General features: G+C 38.9%; 1 protein-coding gene across 1 annotated transcript; it reads right to left on the bottom strand.

Moving 5' to 3' along the window:
- Nucleotides 1-7,181: 7,181 nt before the first annotated feature.
- nmd3 (NMD3 ribosome export adaptor) lies at nucleotides 7,182-20,083 on the bottom strand. The gene is made up of 16 exons (XM_083887294.1): nucleotides 19,995-20,083; nucleotides 19,550-19,625; nucleotides 18,782-18,916; nucleotides 18,569-18,665; nucleotides 18,070-18,150; nucleotides 17,412-17,540; nucleotides 16,229-16,319; nucleotides 14,767-14,845; nucleotides 14,203-14,299; nucleotides 13,683-13,800; nucleotides 10,837-10,982; nucleotides 9,272-9,384; nucleotides 9,109-9,181; nucleotides 8,916-9,022; nucleotides 7,810-7,880; nucleotides 7,182-7,591 (listed from the first exon to the last, which is right to left on the bottom strand). Exons 2-16 carry the CDS (start codon nucleotides 19,591-19,593, stop codon nucleotides 7,458-7,460), a joined length of 1,515 nt encoding a protein of 504 aa, XP_083743420.1. The 5' UTR covers nucleotides 19,594-19,625; nucleotides 19,995-20,083; the 3' UTR covers nucleotides 7,182-7,457.
- Between the last annotated feature and the right edge of the window lie 1,517 nt (nucleotides 20,084-21,600).

Genomic DNA, 21,600 nt, shown 5'->3' on the forward strand with positions numbered 1-21,600 from the left:
CCTGCAGGCTGAACGGAGGGATAAAAGATTCCAGTGAGGACGTGGGCTTTTGTGCACGACACAATTAAAAAAAAATAAGTGAAATACAGCGCACTGGAGGGGAATGGCCTTAAAAAACAGCAATGAGCACATGCTGATGAGAGAGAGAAAGAGAAAGTGGCTGAAAGTAAACTAAGAAAACTGGATTATGAGGATGTACTGAACAGTTCTTAATGCTTTTATGTTGGAGATCAGGGTTTCTCACTCCTGATCCTGAGGAGCCATTGTCCTGTATGTTTTAGACACACCTGATTCAAACGGTCAACTCTTCAGTAAACTCTGCTGAATCAGGGAAACAGGACAGTGAGAGTGAGAAACCCTGTTGTAGATGTCACCCACAGGTGACCAAAATGCCTACAAAATAAAAGCACGACAGACACACAGCATTAAAAATGCATGGTATATGAATTAAAAACACACACACAAAATATATATATATATATATATATATTAATACATGCATTAAAAATGCATGGTATATGAATTAAAAACACACACACAAAATATATATATATATATATATAGATAGATAGACAGTTTACTTTACTTTGAGAGTAACATAAAGCCTAATACTCTCCTATCTCTTACCTCTCTATATTATAATCCTCCCTTATGTACTGTATATGTACATTTTTGTTTCTCAAAATTCTGACTTTTTGACTTTAATTTCAGAATTCCGACTTTATGACTCTAATGACGAATTCTGACTTTAATCTCAGAATTCTAACTTTAATCTCAGAATTACTACTTTAATGTTGAATTCTGACTTTAATCTCAGAATACTATTTGACAGAATTCTGACTTTAATCTCAAATTCAGATTTTCATCTCAAATTCTAATTTTTATTCTCAGAATTCCGACTTTAATGTCGAATTCTGACTTTAATCTCAGAATACTATTTGACAGAATTCTGACTTCAATCTCAAATTCAGATTTTCATCTCAAATTCTAATTTTTATTCTCAGAATTCCGACTTTAATGTCGAATTCTGACTTTAATCTCAGAATACTATTTGTCAGAATTCTGACTTCAATCTCAAATTCTGACTTTAGTGTCAGAATTCTGACACTAAACATTTTTTTTTACATGTGGCCTTAGTACTCGTCCATAGCAACGTGTATATGATTTCATGAACACGTGCATTAAATAAAAGCTGGTTTATCTATTCTATCATCAAAAATAATATTAGGTGTTACAGAAATGTCAATAAAATAAGCAGAAATGGAGCATGTTCACATTTGTGAATATACCGACACTCTGGGGAAACAGATGAAAGCAGGTTTGAGACACTATCAACGTTCATCTATCAACTGTTTGACCACAGTGGAAAATTATATTCAAATTCCTGTGTGTCTTTATCGGAGTGTGCATGTGTGTGTGTGTGTGTGTGTGTGTGTGTGTGTGTGTGTGTGTGTGTGTGTGTGTGTGTGTGTGTGTGTGTGTGTGTGACTCGTGGAAGATTATTGTGTGTGGATAGAAAAATATCCATGAAATTAAACCCAGGAGTCCAACATGATCCAACAACAGCACTCACACAAAGGGACACTTCCTAATGACATTATTGTGCGTGTGTGTGTGTGCGTGTGTGTGTGTGTGTGTGTGTGAGGACTCTACCTTTATTTACATAGTAGTATATCAGAATCACAATCTTCCTTATTACCTTGTGTGTGTAGTAACATATGATATGTCCCTCTGTATTTTAGTGTTTGTGGACAGAGACACTCGTCTTTCAGGACAATTAGGTTCCTTTGTTTTGGTGTTTTGATTCACGAGCACACACACAGCAACAAGACATGTCATGAGAAAGTAAGAATAAAGTAGTAATTTGGGGTCAAGAATGTGATCATGTGGGTGGAGTTGCTTTGCTTTTCTATAAAATTCGACTGAATCGCTTTGATTAGTCTTTGTTTTTTTGGCTTTTTTTTTTTTTTTGCAGGATACAACCAGCTCATTTTTGGGAATAGTTTACGTAGAAAATGACAAATATTTTAAATTTAAAGAAGCTACTTTTATCATCTGACATTTTAGTTAAAATGCCACTGTGGCAAACAGGAAGGAAATAAATACCTCCACATGATATTACACACCAACTTGTGAGACGTTAAAATTGTCATAATTGAATAATAATAGAATAATCTGGACTAAACACATACCGACACAGAAAATAATACATACTATTGTCTCATACTTTTTGTTTTCTTTCATGTAAAATATACAGATGACAATCCTGAAACAGAAATTGTACACCTGCATTTGCTAAAATAACAGATCAATGAACAGATTAGTCAGCCATAATCTGTGGCTGCGTACGTGACGTTTTGCTGCGCGTTGTTGTTTATTTTTCCAGCTAATCTAATGAAAAGCTGTGTTTATGGAGCCGCCTGTAGCCGCGGGCAACAACAGAACCTGCTGCACAGGTGGAGGGTGACGAGGGGGGCGGGGCCAACAGGTGCGCTACAATGCAGACGGTGCCTTTCTGGAACATACTCAGATACTCCTCAACCGGAGCCTAAAGGTATCTTAAAACAATGAAACACTCCTTTTATGACTGACTTAAAATTAAATTAAGTTAAATTAAATTGAATTGAATTAAATTAAATTAAATTAAATTAAATTAAATTAAATTAAATTAAATTAAATAAAATAAAATAAAATAATATAGAATTGAATTGAATTAAATTGAATTACATTAAACAACCAACTCTGAATAATGTGTCCATCAACAAATGTGGCCCTCAAAATGTCAAATTTCAAAATCAAAGTTTTAATTCCAGGTGTCCTAAATGTATAATGTACAGATAAATATGCACATCTCATCAGTGGATTGAATTTACTTTGCGCGTAATTATATATTTTGCGCGTATAGTGCTCTATAACATGGGATTATAAACGTTGAGAAACACACTCACGTGAGCAGCAGCAGAGATGGAGCTGTGCTGATCCTCTGCTCTTCTTCTGGTCACTGATGATGACGATGGTGATGGTGATGATGATGATGATGATGATGATGATGATGATGGAGGTTAGTGCAGGACGAGCCGCAGACTGGAGCTGCTGTCCCGCTGCTGCTGCTGCCGCTGCGCTGTTTAGTGTAAACCCAATGCTGCCTCACCAGTATATACGTGTGTGTGTGTGTGTGTGTGTGTGTGTGTGTGTGTGTGTGTGTGTGTGTGTGTGTGTGTGTGTGTGTGTGTGTGTGTGTGTGTGTGTGTGTGTGTGGGGCAGTCATACACACTGTGGGAGCGACACCACACCCACCACCAGTCGTGTTCACACTCACAACTCACCTGGTTCACAGATCATGCAGGTGGAGGCTGTGTGTGTGTGTGTGTGCATGCGTGCATGTGCACGTGTGCGTGCGTGCATGTGCACGTGCGTGTCTTTTTCTTGCAGCAGCTCGCGCAGTCCTCTGCTGCCTCTCTGTGCAGCATCTTTAAACTTTCCTCAGCTGCTGCAGAACCACCGCATCCTCTTTATCGTCCCACCATCCACTGCAGCAGCCTGACCGACCGAGCGCCGCAGAGCCACAGCCAGAGCCAGAGCCACCTGTGACGTAGGCAGCAGGTCTGCTCATGCAGTGGCGTGCACAGGGGGGTTTGGTTTGGGTTGGAGGGGGCCCTAATGGACAAAAGCGCCCGCAAGAGCAGGGGTCTCAAACTCAAACAACATGGAGGCCAATGAAGTGTCCAGTCTGGACACGAGGGGGCCGCTCATGGGAAAAACATCAGCCAGGGTCGACCAAAGTGCTTTACAACAGAAGTTAGTATTAAGAAGTTAAAACAAATAATGTGAAAGAAAGTTAAAGTAAAACAGAAAAAAATCAGAAAGTGGGAATTCTGAGATTAAAGTCAGAATTCTGAGGAAGAAAGTTAGAAAGTCAGAACTCTGAGATCTAAGTCGGAATTCTGACAAAAAAGTAAAAAAGTCGTAACTGAGAAAAAAGTTAGAAAGTCAGAATTCTGAGATTAAAGTCAGAGTTTTGAGAAAAAAGTTAGAATGTTTGTTAGAGCCATTTTTTGTCCATGTGTGTATTCTGAGATTAAAGTCAGAGTTCAGAGATTAAAGTCAGAATTCTGAGATTGAATTCAGAATTCTGAGAGTAAAGTAATAAATTGGAGATTAAAGTCAGAACTCTGAGAAAAGATAAGAATTCTGAGATTAAGGTCAGGAATCTGAGAAAAAAGTTAAAATGTCGGAATTCTAAGATTAAAGTCGGATTTCTGATATTAGAGTCAGAGTTCTGAGATTAAAGTGAGAATTCTGAGAAAAAAGTTAGAAAGTGAGAGTTCTGAGATTAAAGTCAGAATTCTGAGATTAAAATCACAATTCTGAGAATAAAGTAACACAAATGAGATTAAAGTCAGAATTCTGAGAAAAAAGTCAGAAAGTTGCAATTCTGAGATTAAAGTCAGAAAATGAGAGTCATTGATTGAGAAAAACTCACAACAGATTATTGACAAAACTGACTCTGTAGTAAACAATATATTGAGTAAACAATTATCTTCAGCTTCAAAGCCTCTTTCTCAACAGAGTAAAAGTCTCTGAATGAAAAGAATAAGATGGTGGGTTTAAAGAAGAAGAAAAAGAAGAAAATACCCCTAATCTCTGGAAAAGAAACTCAAGCATGAGCTGTGAAGTTGTCTCTTTGTTTTGAAGCGGTCAGACACATGGTTAGGAAACTTTATCCCTGCTTGTCCTGCCAGACTTTGCTGACCTGCTCACTTCTTACACTCGACAACATTGTGCATTATTGATGTGTAAACAAGGGGCAGAGACGCTGTGGAGCAGCGGCTACGCATGGAAACGCACAGACACACAACGACTGTGTTCACAGCACGGCGACCAGGACACACAGTGTGTGAGCGGACACTTCCTCACTGAGGAGAGGCAACATGACGATGTCGTGCTGGTATCCAGACAGTCGGTCTGTGACACCACAACTCACACGTGAAGATGAGGAGATAAATGCTGTATTACAGTAATAATACCTTATATACTTATAGTAATAGTTTAATATCGGCACATTCTGAACTGTATATCATAGTGATATTGTTTTGTTTTTAACTTACTTTTCATTTCCTGTGCTTAATAACACACTTATTGGACCATCCATCACAAAAACTAGAACTATATTTAGTAAAATTTTAAAAGCTTGTTCAAAACTTTAATTTATTTGGCATATAATTAACTGAATTCACCTTTTTATACCCAAATTTGCGTCTCAGAGAATTCAGAAATGAATCAAGCAGAACATTCAACCACTAAATAAATAAACTGATGTATACCTGCAAAAACAATAAACTGTCACATACAGTCAAGGACTATACAAACACACTTAAGTGCAATAACTGCTGCTCATGTTTACAATGTCACACTGTACAGGTCAACACTTTCTCCTCGTTTAACTTGCCGTTTTTGTTAACAAAAGTTTGCTGCAAATTGTGTGCATACATAATTTATGTATAGTATAGTTTATGTATATAATTTTACAAAAATGTCTTCTTTTTTCTTTTTTTCTTTTAATGTTATTTATATTTGAATGCAAATTGCACCAAATGGAGTGGCACTCAAATTTCGTTGTACAAAATACAATGACAATAAAAGGCTATTCTATTCTAAAACGAATGTTTCTGTTCAGGAATGCAAGTAAATATATAATTTGATATAGTTTGACAACTTAATCAAGAAATAATGATGTGCTTTTCACTTTTTTTTGGATAACAATAATCTTCTACATACTGGTGCCGTTAATTTAGAGCAGCTTGGGCTTGGGTATATTACTCTGTTTATAAGAGGCAGATGAGACACATTCCCCTCCTGTTGCTCTGTTATTATATTGTATTACTCGTATTTTTTGAAATATGTGGTAAATCTATATCATCAATGATTCAAGCATGGAACAGCTGTGTGACCACACGGTTTCCTCCGGGATTAATAAAGTGTTTTGATTAATTTTAGAGTCGACGAAATTCAATTTTGATTCAAAAACATTTTTAATATGAAGTAAACTGACCTAGCCAAAACACTTTGTCATGGCACGACTGTTGTATTACCTTCTTAATATCACACTTTGTTATCACCAGGGTATAAACTGTATTAGAAATGATGTGGTACTACCATAACACTAACTCCCTATTACTGTATTATTAGGTGTGTTGGAGCAGGGACACTGAACTAAAACATGCAGAACAGTGGCTCCCCGGGACCAGGAGCTGCTGTAAAGTGTAAGCTGTGGTGAGAAAATCAGGTCAAGAGGACGACGACGAGAAAAACACTGTTGTTGCCCCCACAGTCACACACACACACACACACACGGAGTTTTCACTTCATTTACTTTCCCAAGTAGATCTGATTACTCAGCTCTGTGAATAACAACACACGGACTCTGTCTCTTTCTCAACCTCTTCAAGCCTTCAACGACTTCACTCTGTGACACACGCACACATTCCTGTAGGGTCTTGGATTACATCAACCTTCACATCAATCGGACAACAATGACTGGGCAACCGACTTAAAAAGTGGGATTATAGTTTTCGTTTGTTTGGATTAATGCGGAGGTTGTCAATCTTATAATAAAAATTCTAGTTCAAACGGTGCTCACTCTGAAGGTGGTGAAAAGGTGCTGCAGGTGGTGAGTATTTGAATGTTGCCCACAGGAGCCAAATGACACCACTGTGGTGTCCACTTTTTTTCCCTAAAGGTCCAAAAGCGCCACCTGCTGGCCGTCAAAGGCAATACAACAACTGTTCAAGCACACGTCAGGCTAACGTGATTATTTTCAATGTTAATCGTTGTTTTATTTGTTCTTTTTGCTTAGATAATCTACACCTTTTCTTTTTTTTTTTCATAAATTTGAGAAATGGGTATTTAATTATGGGTATGACAGAGCAAATATGTGCATATAGTATTTTTTTTATTGATAAAACTGTTTTTTTTCTTCTTTCTTCTATTGTTTTTATTGCCATTATAATTTATCCTAAAGTTATTAATAATGCATTTTTTTTCTATGTAGTTTCTCGTTTGTCATCATACTTCATACTTAAACATCCACTCATTCATTCATTCATTCATTCATTCATTCATTCAATGTCTTTAAAAAAAAAAATCCCCAAGCATAAAATATCTCTGAAAACTGAGCATAAGGATATATTTATTTTTTGATATAGTGACCTATAAGCACTGCATTTCTACATCATGATGAAGTGTATGACATTATTAGAAATAGCTGAAAATCTTTAGTTTACAGTTCCGGTAAATGAAAGATTTTTTTTTTTTAGCTCTGATGAGCTGTGGATCTTTCTCTAAATGGTTAAAACACTGCTTAATCTGTTGGATAACTGTATCATTGTGTCATCAGTGGACCTGTGTTTGGACAGATCAGCCCGTCAGGTGCCACACGGAGGCAGGAGGTCGCCTTGTCACTCCGTCATCATGTCCGCGCCCTCTTCTCCCGTGGCGTCGGACAGACTAAGCTCCTCCAGCATCTCCATCAGGGAGACACAAGGTGCTCCGTCATCATCAGTGTCGCTCTCCACCGCGATCTTTGACGCATCTGAAATAAAAAAAACAAAAAAACATCAAACTCTTCATTAACTAGCCAATAAATCATCCACAGTTAACCGTACACCACATGTTTCCATCAGCAGCTGAAGCAGAAGGCGATGGTAAATTGGCGCTGAGCTCGACAACACGCAAACACAAATAAATCAAGGCTGAAACCTCGGGGGGGGAGAAACAGCTGCTGAGGAGAAAACGTCTGCAGCCACTCACCTCTGTAGATGTTGACATTCTTCCGCAGAGCCTCGTCCTCCTCCAGGTCTTCCAGGAAGTCTTGGTATTGTCTGGAGACAGAAAAGCCGCACGAGCATGTGGCATGATGAATAACAGCCATTTAGTCAGATACTCCGTGTATTCTCCATTATTGTCTGTGCTACAGACAAATAACTGCAATGAAAACACTAGACACATTGTTTTATACGTATACGTGTTTCCATGCAGCTCGATCCAAGACCGTCTTAGCACTTTAAACAATAGTCTACTTTATTGTTTCACTTAAAGGTGAAATGGTCACAGAGACTCAGGAATAATGTTCATATAACAAACTGAACTCACCAACAACAACAGTACAGACAAAATATTTGCATTAAAAAAAATATTTTGCGGACCGCAAATCATGTTTTGGCATGTGGCGCCACCTACCAATCATTGCAGTCAGTAAAGTATCAGCTGCCGAGCAACCACGGGTTGCCAGTTACGTCTGAGCTACAGACCTTGGCATTTATAATTTGAGTGTAGTAACCGTTTTTGGCCACATTCTTACATATGGCGCCTTTAATATCTAACAATTACCGATGTCCCTACAACTAATTATAACATAATAAACACACATAATGTTCCTTCATAAGAATAAACAAAGCTATTGTAGATTCATGTTAACTCACTTCTGAAAATACTACAGTTGTGTTTAAGAAAACTAAAAAAGCACTCAGAGAGTGCAGACCTCCGCCAAGGCAGCTCAGCCCCCCACAAAATTGCGATAAAAATAGTGATAGCGTCTACGGATCACGCCCAAAATGTAATCACATGTTCCTGGTCCCATTGCGGACATTTCCTGTAAATTTCATACAAATCGGTTAACCCTAACCCTACGACTTTTCAAGTTATGTTGCTAACAGACAGACAGACAAAAACTGCAGCAAAGACATACACCTCCTTGGCAGAGGTCAATTTATCCACCATTTTTGGAAAAATGCCTTAAAAGATCATTTCTTGAGGTTAATAATATTGAGAGTATCATGATGCTTTATCCCTTTAAAGTAAACCAATCATGAGAGACAAGTATTGCTCAGGAAGTTTAAACTATTAGACTATCGTACCTCTCATCGTCGGTGTCCTTGCCCTCTCGGTCTCTGGACATCTCGTGCAGCTTCCAGTTCCTGCGCCTCACCCTCCTGCTGCGGTCGTAGCTCTTCTTGATCAGCACCTTTTTTAACAGTCCATATTTTAATTAAAACATCAATACTTGATGCTGCCACTAGAGGTCAGTGTTAAACAGGTCGTCGGTCTTACCACGTCAGGAACATGGTGAGGGTTCATCTTATTCAGACTCTCATCGTTGATGTTGGAATTGGCAAAGTCATACCTGTGAGGTGAGAAGTTCAAAACTTTACTCGGAAGGTCTTTATTTTAACTAGCAACCTGACAATCGTCGCGCTCATCCCCTCAAACTCACCCCAACACCAGGTCTCCGATGTTGAGCAGGTGGCCCAGGAACGTGCGGCAGTGATACTGCTGACTGGTGTCCAGCTCGGATGTTTTCTGAACCCACACCTCAGCCAGAGTGTGCTGAAAACACACACACACACACATATTTCAAAACACAACACTCCAGAACAGAACAGTGAACACATCAAGTCTCAAAATACACCGAGCGGCCACTAGATTAGCTGTAGCTCTTCATATCTTGGGTTATAACCAGTGGTTGTTTGAGTTACTGTTGCGTTTCTATGATGTTAAACCAGTCTAGTTTTTCTCCTCTGACTTCTGGCATAAACAAGGCATTTTTCCATCCACAGAACCAACCCTCACTTGACTATTTTCTTCTTTTTTTTTTTTTATCTTTCTTGGACCATTCTCTGTAAACTCAAGATATCATGGTCAAGCCTGAAAATCCCAGTAGCTCATCAGTTTCTGACATACTCCGACCAGATTCAAGTCACTACAATCATCTTTCCTTCACGTTCTTATGCTCAGGCTGAACTTCACCAGGTCGCATTAACAAGCAGTTGAACAGGCGTACCTAATAAAGTGGCTGGTTTTATTTGTCAAATTTGTAAAATACACTACTGTTCAAAAGTTTGGGGTCACCCATACAATTTTTTGTGTGTTTTACCATTAAAAGTCACACTTTTATTCATCAAAAGAGTTGCAACTTTAAAGGTGCCATATGTAAGAATGTGGCCAAAAACGGTTACTACATTCAAATTCAAAATACCGAGGTCTTTTAGGTTTCGTTTTTTGACGTAACTGGCAACACGTGGTTGCTCGGCAGCTGAGACTCTACTGACTGCAATGAGTGGTAGACGGCGGTAGGTGGCGCCACATGCCAAAACATGATTTGCGGTCCGCAAAATATTTTTTTTAATGCAAATATTTTGTCTGTACTGTTGTTGTTGGTGAGTTCAGTTTGTTATATGAACATTATTCCTGAGTCTCTGTGACATATTAGGAGGATTTTATGGCCAGTTGCTTTAGATTTATTACATAATGCACCTTTAATAGAAAATATAGTCAAGACATTGACAAGATTAGAAATAATGATTTTTATTCCAAATAATAATTTTGCCCGTTTGCACGTTTTCAGCTGTGCTAACATCATTGCACAAGGGTTTTCAATTAGCAAACAATGTACCATTAGAACACTGGAGAGATGTTGCTGGAAATGGGCCTCTATACACCTATGTACATATTCCATTAAGAACAAGACGTTTGCAGCTAGAATAGTCGTTTACCACATTAACAATGTATAGAGTGGATTTCTGATTCATTTAATGTTATATTCATGGAAAAAAGTGCATTTACTTCAAAAATGAGGGCATTTCTAAGTGACCCCAAACTTTTGAACGGTAGTGTACGTGTTATTTTTCTGCCAATAACGAGTTTAAAACCTCGAATTAAAAAGATTTTCCAACGTTCACTTCCATTATCACGATAATAATAATACTGGTTTGGTATCAGTGGTCGTGTAACAAATGGCAAAGAATTCTGCTTCCAAGAGGATAATTCCGTTCTGCTCACCTTATTGGACCTCAAGCCTGCTCCGGCTCCCAGCTTCTGATCCCTTATGATGTCAGTGTCCATGACAATGAACTCCTCCAGTTGCCGTGGGTTACAGAGGCCGTTGAAGGGGTTGCGCCAGTACGTGTTCCCATCGACCTCAGCAACTAGGGAGCGAGACAATATTCACGTATTTATGAGTAATGTTTCAGAGCAGTCATAAGGACAGTAAGGACAAAACTTCTTTGAAAGAGCTACATGGAACCAGAAGTGATAAAAGTACAGTTTGCCTGCCAGTGCATTTTAATTTTGGAAAAATTCAAACCGGACAGGAAAGACGAGTTTTGATGAAATGCCAATTAAAATCAACACAAACAAACAGCAGGGTGTTTTTTTTTCTTCCCCTTAATCCTAGAGTTAATTCTGCTGCAGCCTCAATGTGCTGCACAGAGTTCTGCCTGCAGGCTTGTATCTGCTGTCCAGCCAGCTCAGAAACTTTCTGCTACGAAAATAGCCTGCTCTTTGAAGTGTAATTAGAAACGTGTGTGTGTGTGTGTGCTGCTTCTAAAATGTCAGCGTTCTGCCGAGGAATCGTCTGAGCCTCTCGCACCATGAGTGATTACGGCAGAGCGAGAGGAAACATCAACTCTAATTGTCACCACATTTACATTGATTAGAAAAGCCCTCTGAATTAGCCGACTTGGCTATGACATCATGCACACTGAATAATAATAGGAAAGTGTTTTTTTGTGTGTGTGAAATGTGTTTTCTAGGAATTGACATAATTTTTCAAAGGCAATCAGTTAATGCAACTATTCAAAATTATATTTAAAAGATAAAACAATGAAAAATGTTCCATCAGTTACCGTTTTGCAGAAGTGATGAAATTTACCAGGGTCATTGAAAGCATCTCATTAGCTGCTCCTATTCACTCTGAATTACTTTCTCCATCTGTCGTGTTCTGGACTTAGTTAGCGTTTGTTTTCTTGGAGTGGAGAATTTCCCCTCTGATTGAATTATATATTTGAATATCTGGAAAAAAATCTGATCAAATATTTTGCATTTTTGTTTGAAATGCACATCTCATGCTGTGACCGGGAGCAGAGGGAATCTGTTAGACTGTTAAACAACAAAGACAGACGTGGTCAGCAGACTGAGGTCAGCTGAGTGAAGGTTTAAAGGGTTTCATGAAAAACTCTATAAAGCCTGTTTTTAGCTCTAAATCGGCATCATGTCTTTGTGATTTCAGGAGTTACCATATGGACTCTTGAAGACCTTTGCAGACATGTCTTTCCGACATGAATGCAGGATATTCGTACTGTAGCTTCTCATTCGTCCAGGGCAGGGTTCTCCAAAGGATTGAATCGTGAACTTGTAGATTCTTGAAAACGTTTCACCTCTCATCTAAAAGGCTTCTTGAGGTCCAGAACTGAACGACTGAAGAAGCTTCTCGGATGAGATTCAAGTCAAGTTGCTACTGATTCAATGACATTTGGAGGATATTTGAAATCTTCTCACATGTTGACCTGGTTATATCACATTAGTCTCCTCATCATCTACCCACATCCCACAGGTGCTGAACTGGATTCAGAGACTAAAGATCACTGAACTCATTGGCGTGTTCTTATAACCAGTCCGAGGCTTTTGCTTTGTGACAGAAGTATTGATTATAAAAAAAATGTGGCTACAAATACAACAGTGACACTCAGAGAAGCAGCGGCTGTGGCGTTCAAACAGTGATTGATTGGTATTTAAGGGTCCAAAGTGAAGCCAATTAATCATTCCCCACACTATCGCACGTTCACCACCGACCAGAACTGTTGACACAAAACAGGCCGACTGTAAATTCACATTGTCAAAGCCAAATTCACAGTTCTCTGTGTGGCTCAGCAGAAAAGCAGATCCATCAAACCACGCAGTGATTTTCCAATCTTCCCCTGTCCGGTCTTGATTGACCCGATGTTAGCGTCTTTTTTTTAACAGCATTCTTTTCTTTGTGCGAATCCCAGGAGGCCAACAGAAACACAAATATTCCAACCAGATTTTCCTGACATCAAAGGCTGAGATTACATGTTCTGTAAACATTAATTAGAGCTCATAACCTGTGTCTACATGATTCTGTACATTCCACTGCTGCCTCATAGATAGCTGCAGGTTTCCATAAAATACATGGCTCAGTGAAAACAGTACATAACAATAGTAATACACTATGGTTCAAAAGTTCGGGGTCACTTAGAAATGTCCTTATTTTGAATATAACATTACATGAATCAGAAATACACTCTATACATTGTTAATGTGGTAAACGACTATTCTAGCTCCAACCATCTCCCCAGTGTTCTAATGGTACATTGTGTTTGCTAATCATGTTAGAAGGCCATTTGTTGATTAGAAACCCCTTGAAAACCCTTGTGCAATGATGTTAGCACAGCTGAAAACAGTTTTCCTGGTTCTTTGACCAAAGCAAAGTTTGAATTTTGAATAAAAAAATCATTATTTCTAATCTTGTCAATGTCTTGACTATGTTTTAAAATAATTTTTCAAATCTATTGATTAATAAAAGTTTGACTTTTAATGGAAAACAAAATTGTATAGGTGAGCCCAAACTTTTAAACAGCAGTGTATACTTTTTCGGCTAAAGTCCCAACTGCACAAACAAGTAAAATCAATATCTTCATTTTGGAGGATTTTGGCATCACCTTGGACATTATTGGACTACTTTATTGGGGCGAAGCAACATTTACCTTGCTCTGTCAATAAATATTTTATCAGATGGTGTTTGCTAACGCTACGTGTCAGCAGCTATATTTCAGCTGCGTAAACTGCTGTAGAATTCAGTTCGAGGTGTTAAAAGTGGCGTTACTCACTCTGCAGGGTGTTTGGATCGATGAGATGGATGGTGCTGGTGACGCGCACGCACACACAGACTTGACCCATGTTCCCCAAGCTCTGCGCTAAACGTGGCGAGAGACAAACGACATTGTCCTGGCAACAAAAAAAACAAACAGCACAGGATCAGACAAAAAAAATAAATATGAACAAACCACCTGACGACTACAATTTAAAGTGCTGTTTTTCCATGTAGGAAAATAAACCCAGTGCGACTCTTGCCATTCAAAACAAAGCAAAGTGTCAAGCACCTCCAGAAAATATTGAACACGCATCTGCAAAGATGTTAAATCTCTCCGTCATCAACAAACACAGTATGAAAGGTTCTTGGCCAGCCTCAGGGTTTTGAGCTGCTGATAACAGAACATTAAATGTTCAAGCTGTCAAAGTTTGACAGCTTTCTAAAACAACTTAAGGTGTAAAGAGAAGTCTGATTTCGATCATCTGACAGGAAAACAAAAACTAAAATGAGGAATATCTAAAACACGCGATGTTTACCTTGCAGACAGGAACGATCTCCATGGAGTAGGTGCTCTTGTAGTTGAACGTGTTTGAGTGGATGTCATGAGAGATGAGGCGCTGGGATGTCTTTGACCTTTGAAAAGAGGCAGTTTAGTTTATTCACTCTTTTTTTAATCCCGTCAGACAGAAACTAGGGGCTAGTTTTCATAGCCTTAGAATAAGCCTTTTATATGAACTTCCGTTAAGGGGCTTGCTTTACTAATGATGTGACCATAGCCTGAACAGATATCTCAATTTCCACCTCAATTTGAAAACGTGCAATTAGCAAAGGCTGCAATTAAATGTTCAATGGCAATTTTGAAATAATGGGGAAAAAAAAACATCATCATCCTTGCATAAGTTTATAATTTAATGGCATCTCATGCATTTCAGCGTCATCTTACTCAGATATATTGAACTGAGGCTAGACTTAAAACAATATTACAAATCAAATCACAATCAGAAATCCATTTCAATACTTATCATCAAAATTCATGTCATAGAAAAAAAAGTGGATGGCGTGACCTGGTTTTTACAGGAACAGACAAAAGCACTGCTCACCTGCACGGCACGGTGCACTGGAGGAAGTCCACCATCTTCTGAGCGTGCTGCTTGGAGCCGTAGTAGAAATCAATCCCGTCTGAGAAAGAACAATAACACCATCAAACCCAACCTGTCGTCCACCAATTTAAATGCATCACATGCGCTTATCACCTCTGCAGCACTCATATGCAAACAATACACACAAGGGAGCAAATTCTGATGGGAGAATATAATGGAAGCTATATGTTTTCACCTTTATTAGGCGTTAAAGGGGACATATTATGCAAAATCAACTTTTTCATCATTTGAATCCTTATATTTGGGAATCTGGAGGCCCTATGAGTAGGCGAAGCGTGAAAAAAGATGACTCACTCATGTTTTTGTGGTCCTCAGTCTAAGTACAGGAGATAAAACACGCAATGTTGACTTCCGCACTCATTGTTACGCTACAATGAGACATTCCTGGAATTGTTGTCTCGTGGAGCTCCGCTTTGTCCCTAAAAACCGCGAGAGTGCAGGCGAGGGCAATAGTATCCGGAAGAGCGGAAGTCGGCGAGGTGTTCTATTCTTGGCTCCACAGTGCAGCACAGAGTACTACACAAACTTCCTGCCTCAGAGGATTTACGTGTCCAGTGGATACATGTTATATATGACAGCAATGTGCTGGCTAGAGTCGACAAATGATGGCTTTTCCAAATGCTAACTGCTGTTGCCTGCCGGAGCCTCAGTGACGCTAATATAGTTTCCTGCATCTCATTTGCATTTAAAGAGACAGGCACTCAAAACCAGAGTGTTCTGAACAGGGCTGCTTTGGCAGTGTGACAGAACTGCTTATGGTATTTTGACCAAATCATGTCACAGACATGTTCATTAGGACACCAGGGAACTAGTTTAACTTGGAGAAATAGGGTATAACATGTCTTCTTTAAAGCTCTGCCGAGATGTGGCGATGATTTAAATGACTGCACTTCACAGTCCTGTCCAAGAGCACAGAGAGTTTCTGCTCAGCTGTCACTCAAACTCACAACATGTGTATGTGTGGCATCAAGTGTCTAAACAGGGCATGAAGCATGTGTGTGTATTGCTGGAATCTGGTAATGGAATGCCTGCTCTGATTACAGCGCAGTGATTAGATGCACCTCTGAGGCCCACGCGAGGACAGCTGTATGATGCGATCGGCGCCAGTGATACGCACGCATGGCTTGCTGTCTGGTACGAGGAGAGGTAATTAACACTGGACGCATCATTATGTTCAGCTCAGTTCTAGCACACGATAATTACGCCGGTGATGAATGAGACAAGTTTTTCCCACTTCTCAGTGTAAAACGTACAAAAACAATCAGGCCTCTCCCTTTTAAGGCACGTGTGTGTGTGTGTGTGTGTGTGTGTGTGTGTGTGTGTGTGTGTGTGTGTGTGTGTGTGTGTGTGTGTGTGTGTGTGTGTGATCATGCGAGGAAAATTAAACATGCCATTGACCTACCGTTGATTTCTTTGATGTTGAGGGCATTCTGGTGGAGCTTATGTTTGAGGATCAGCTGCTCCAGATAGTAGAAGGTCTTTTTATGAGCAGTCTGTGAAAAAGAAAATCCCAGCATCAATACTACATACATACATACACAGTGGTGCATATGAACACCTTCAATAAAAAAAACTGTTTTTTAATTACTGGTGTAAAAACATGATTGACAGCTTCGGCTCATACCAAATGCCAACCTTTCACCTTTCAGAAAACTGCTCCACAAAAGTCAGAAAGTAAATTTGGTCAAAACTCATCCTGAAGGTAAAGAGCTGCTGATAAAAGAGACATTAGTGATTTTATGTTGATGGAGGTCCTCAGTGATCAGGAGTTTAGCTATAGGCAACTGGACTGATGTTTTTTTTTTTAAGTTGAAGATATTTCACTTCTCATCCGCGAGGCTTCTTCACTTCTGGAGTTCATATGTGAGGTGAAACAACTTCAACTTATCTCAAGAAAGTCCAGTTCCCTGCAGCTAAACTCTTAAATCTAAAGTGACTTCACTATGCTGTTAATTCACACTTCCAAGACTACATCTGCTTTCAGGCAGGTTTAATCTGTTTCCCCGATGTCTATTATGTCTGAAGTGCAGCAGCTACGCATGATTTATACTTAAATTAAGTATTCTACGAAAACTATCTACGGTTTTACATAAAACCTCGAAGGCTCAGCTTCATGCATTAATGTAGAACGACAGAATGAACACAGAACAACATTGGGATTGGGAAAGGACAAGACGGAGCATTGAGAGGAAAGGAAATAACTTTATAATAAATATGTGTTTGTAGTTCGTTTATGGTTCTATTCTCTCCTCTCCAAAATAAAGAACATTACGAATGGTTCAATTGTTTAACAAGAATTTTGACATTTTAAAATGCATGCACACCATATGTGTCCTGATTTTTACTACTCACTACAGCTCAATAAGCTCCCCTCTGGAAGGGAGACCAGAGAAGGACAACTCAAGTGTTTTTATGAAGTTTTATTTCATGCACTACTTAACAAACTATGAGGTACTACTTAATAGTTTGCAAACCGACAAAGCTTAAGGGTTCTGATGATCAGTTCCAGTTAAAAGAGAGGAAAAAAAGAGGTTCACATAACGAAAGCAAAGCTTTGGTGACAAAGAGAGAGAGATGACACCTACCTTCTGTCTCACTTGCACCACGGCCTTCCAGAAATCTTTGGCTTCCACACGATGGCAGTCGTCGCACATCTGTGACTGGATGACATACTCGACCACAAACACCTGCTGCAGGATTGCACCATTCATCACCTGAAGAGACAAAAGCAGCAGCCCTGTTATACCATATGTTCCACCTGCATCACTCAATAACAAAGACTTTTATTATGAAAACATCAGTTGTCACGTTTCTATTTCGCAGCCATTTACAAACACTTGTCCCACAGGAGTATTTAAGAGATCCTCCAACAGCAATAACAAAAGAATTGGCTGAGAGAAACACAAGGCTTAGGTTCTGGTTAAAGTTCAGGGAGATGAGATGTCAACTGCTGGCAACGCTCATCTCCTTCAAACGCAGACGACTCAACCACGAACAAAACATTCAAGTTTCAAGTTTATCTGAACGTATTTTATGTCATTTTCTCATGACGCACCAAGATTATCATATTTTTTCACACATTATTTGAAACAAAAAGCTTAATTTCAAACACACATTGTACTTTTTTTTGTCAATGATCACACGTCAAAAGTAGCTCAGATATCTTTTTAGATAAAAAACAATCACTTTGAATGCAGTTGAATGCCATGCTCTCACCCTGACCACACCCACTCTTTTCCTTACCTCTTTCTGAATGGTGAGTTTCAGCTTAATCCTTTTGGAGTGAGGTTCCGTCCACAGGAAGCCAGCGTCAATAAGACGCACCTGTGAGGAGAGAGGCGTTTGAATCCATAATGCTGCATGAGCCATGTTCACGTACTGAGAAGTACTATGGCACTCATCATGCTGACAAGTCAGAAGGTAAAGGTGGATGCAGTATTGCAATTCACAACAACTCATATACTATACTGTAGATATGGAGAGATAATTGTTCATTTCATTTAGAGATGTTAGTTCAAGATTAGAGGTACAAAATAATACCAACATTGATAAAGAAAAACATGTGATTCTCATTAACCTGGATGAATATGATCATCAATGGTTGATTTGTTTCTGATAAGTAATTAGGCTGGATAACATGATTTTATGTTAATGTTTATTTAAACATTAACATAAAACATTAACATATTTTTACTTAGCACAAACACGCTGTGGTCTCAAGTTTAGGAAGAATGACACTCACTTTGCTCATGGAGCTCTTGATCTTTTTCAGGCACAGTGTCAGGAGTTCCCTGGACTCCAGGGCACACTGCACCCAACTGGCCGGAGGCTGCAAGTACCTGCACATGTACAGTCATGTATAAAAAAAAATCTTCCAACTACCAGAAAAACCAAAGATAAAATATTATGTACCTGTTAATATTTACAGTCTCAACCAGAGATCATATTTACACACCTCTCGCACTGCTTGCAGAAATGCACCGTGACTTGCTTAGGAATTCCCTCCGAGATGTCGACCTGCGTACGCAGGCAGGCGACGCACATGTTGGCCGGATTGGGAGGAATTGGGATGCCACAGGTACAGCACAGGCTGCAGAATTCAGAGCAGCAGTCAGTTAGTTAGTGTTCATCAAATTTCCTCAATTTCATTACAATATTACACTTGGAAGATTGAAGATGTAAGAAGTGTTACAGTTTGTGAAACAGCGTTAAAAGGTGCAATTAAAATATAACTCCTAAACTTAACATGTTTTGTGAGACTAACAAAGATGGACTCTTCTTCTTTTCGTCAACTATAGGCAACACTCTACCAGATCCAGTTTAAACACGTCTCTTACACTTATGGTCCATGTTATTAGGTATACCTTTCCAACAGCTTTGACCTAATCAGCCAATTAAATAACTCCATGCATTTGGGTACATAGACAGGGTCAAAACGACCTGATGATGATCATACTGAGCATCAGAATGGAAAGAAAAGGTGATTATAGATATCTGGAATGGTTATTGATACCAGACAAGCTGCTCTGAGTGTTTACACTCAGCCTTCCAAAAGTTTGCTGTTCTGCATTAGAACAACATTAAAGTAGGCCCTGCTCAGAGATAATCTAGTACCGAACTTCCACACCAGAAATTGCAATGTGTTGTTTTTCTTCCTTTGAAATGCATGTTATACCATGTCAGTACTTTAACGACACACAAACAGTGTGTTAGTGGCACTTACATGTTCCCCTGGCTGCTTGTGGCAGGAGCTTGCATGTACTCCATTCTTCGACAGATCAGTGTGTGTGTCAGTTGCTCTGAAAAACACAAATGTGACACAGGTTTAAATGTCTCTGTCAAGCTCGTTTAACAGCAGCAACATAACCGACTTTAGTTTCGAGCAAGGCACTGATTTACTACCAACAATCTAATGTAAAACAGCAAAAAATAACAATATTCCTCCTCGGTGTTATTCACTGTAAACTCGGGAATAGTAACACAGGTTACCATCATCAAAATAATGAGATGATATGCTCATCGATGCTTCAGATTGTGAAGGAGACAGTTAGCATTAGCGGCTAAAGTGCTATGTTTATGGGTAATTCAACAAGTAACAAGAATAACATTTCAATCGAAAAGCGTCACGTTTCTGTAAATGTTTAAGTCGACCCTGAAAAAAGACTTACAGAAGTTATTGTGGTCATAGATCTACTGCAAACTGTCAAGTACAGACAGTGAAGTGCAGAAGTGTCCACGTTTTCCCCAGCAGGCAGCGAGGAACCGGAGCAATGACGTCACGTGGGCAGAAAGGACCCCGAGACCGTCTTTGTGTGCCTGATCAAAATTAATAAAAACATGGAAAATGTAAAACAATACTTGTATTATATTGTAATTAAAAAATAGCAATAACAGAAAATAACCGTCCTGAATATTATACATACTATTTCAATATTTTCTATACTAAGTTTGGCATTCATTTAAATTAAGTAAATCTGCAGCAAGTCCAAATTTAAAGTTTTTCTTGGTTTTGCACATCAGTCTAAACAGTTTGGACTGCTTTAATCCTATGTAAATGTCTTCCTTCACAGCAAGAAAAGTTTGAATTGTAAACACGGCTAGTACTGGTTCTTATTAATCCACCTGTTCCAAACGCTCTCTTAGTCAAGTATTTCTATCCTGGGTTACACGAGTTGGGAATAGTTTGGAATAAACACAAACGCAACTGTCTCAAATCTAGATTCTGGCAGAAAAGCCATCCATATAGTCAGTGTTTCATGAGCTAATGAGTCATCCAAACATACTACCGAAGGAAATCGAATGTAATTCATATCAACTAAATTGTAATTCGGCGCTACGCGATGTTTTATCTATGTTGTTTAATCAGTTTTATTGATATTGAAATCTGTGATCTTGGTGCGCACCTGTAGTGCGTTATTATTATTATTCTCTGGGTGCATTCACGTCCTATCGGAAATATCTAAAGTATCAACCAGAGATCATCACTGAGACAGTAATTCACCCACAGTGACTGTTCAGTATTGAGTATTTATGATGATGGTTTTTGTCCTCAATAGTTACATGCCTGTACTTTCATTAAGCAGCAGTCTGAAGTGACTGGTAAACACAGTGCTTCGTTTTCAACAGAACATTATGACACTTCACCTGAAGCATCAACAGCTACTGATGCTGTCAGATTACTTTATGTACTGTACATCAGTGGTCTCAAACTCAAATGACCTGGGGTCCAATGCGCATCTGTCATACATTTCACATCACATGGTGATGTGAAATGTATGTATTAATATCAAAAACAGACATTTATTTTAAATGACATGAATAATAGTGTGGACAACTGTATTTAAAATTCATACCAGGAGCTGTTTCGGCCCCTGCCATTCCGTGGCTTGAGCCCTAACAAGCGTATTATTTAATTGAATGTTGTATAGTCTTATTATTACTGTTATAAAAAACATTGCTAGCAAACTTTATATTTGATTATATTCTATCACCTCGCTGGCAGTTGTGCCTCAGCTACACACTGTGTTTAATAGAAGGTGAGATTGTGGGCTATGTTTTCATTATAACATGATATTAAGTTGGGGGCCGCATGTGGCCCCCGGGCCGCCAGTTTGAGACCCCTGCTGTACATTGTGCTGAAATTTTATTGCAGAAGTATTGATCGATAACGTAAAAAAAAAAAACATGTTTATTGTGCCTTTAATATACATAGACACAGAAATAAATATTAATTTACATAAATAAATCAGAATCAAAATTGTCAAAAATTATCCA

Source organism: Microchirus variegatus (assembly GCF_963457635.1).
Source record: "Microchirus variegatus genome assembly, chromosome: 3".
Lineage (NCBI taxonomy): Eukaryota > Metazoa > Chordata > Actinopteri > Pleuronectiformes > Soleidae > Microchirus > Microchirus variegatus.

Coding starts and splice junctions, on each gene's coding strand:
- nmd3 (XM_083887294.1), bottom strand. CDS start 19,593: ATGGAGTACATGCAAGCTCCTGCCACAAGCAGCCAGGGGAACAT. Junction 16,320..17,411: donor TGGTGCAAGTGAGACAGAAG/GTAGGTGTCATC, acceptor TCTTTTTCACAG/ACTGCTCATAAAAAGACCTT. Junction 7,592..7,809: donor GAATGTCAACATCTACAGAG/GTGAGTGGCTGC, acceptor TTTTTATTTCAG/ATGCGTCAAAGATCGCGGTG.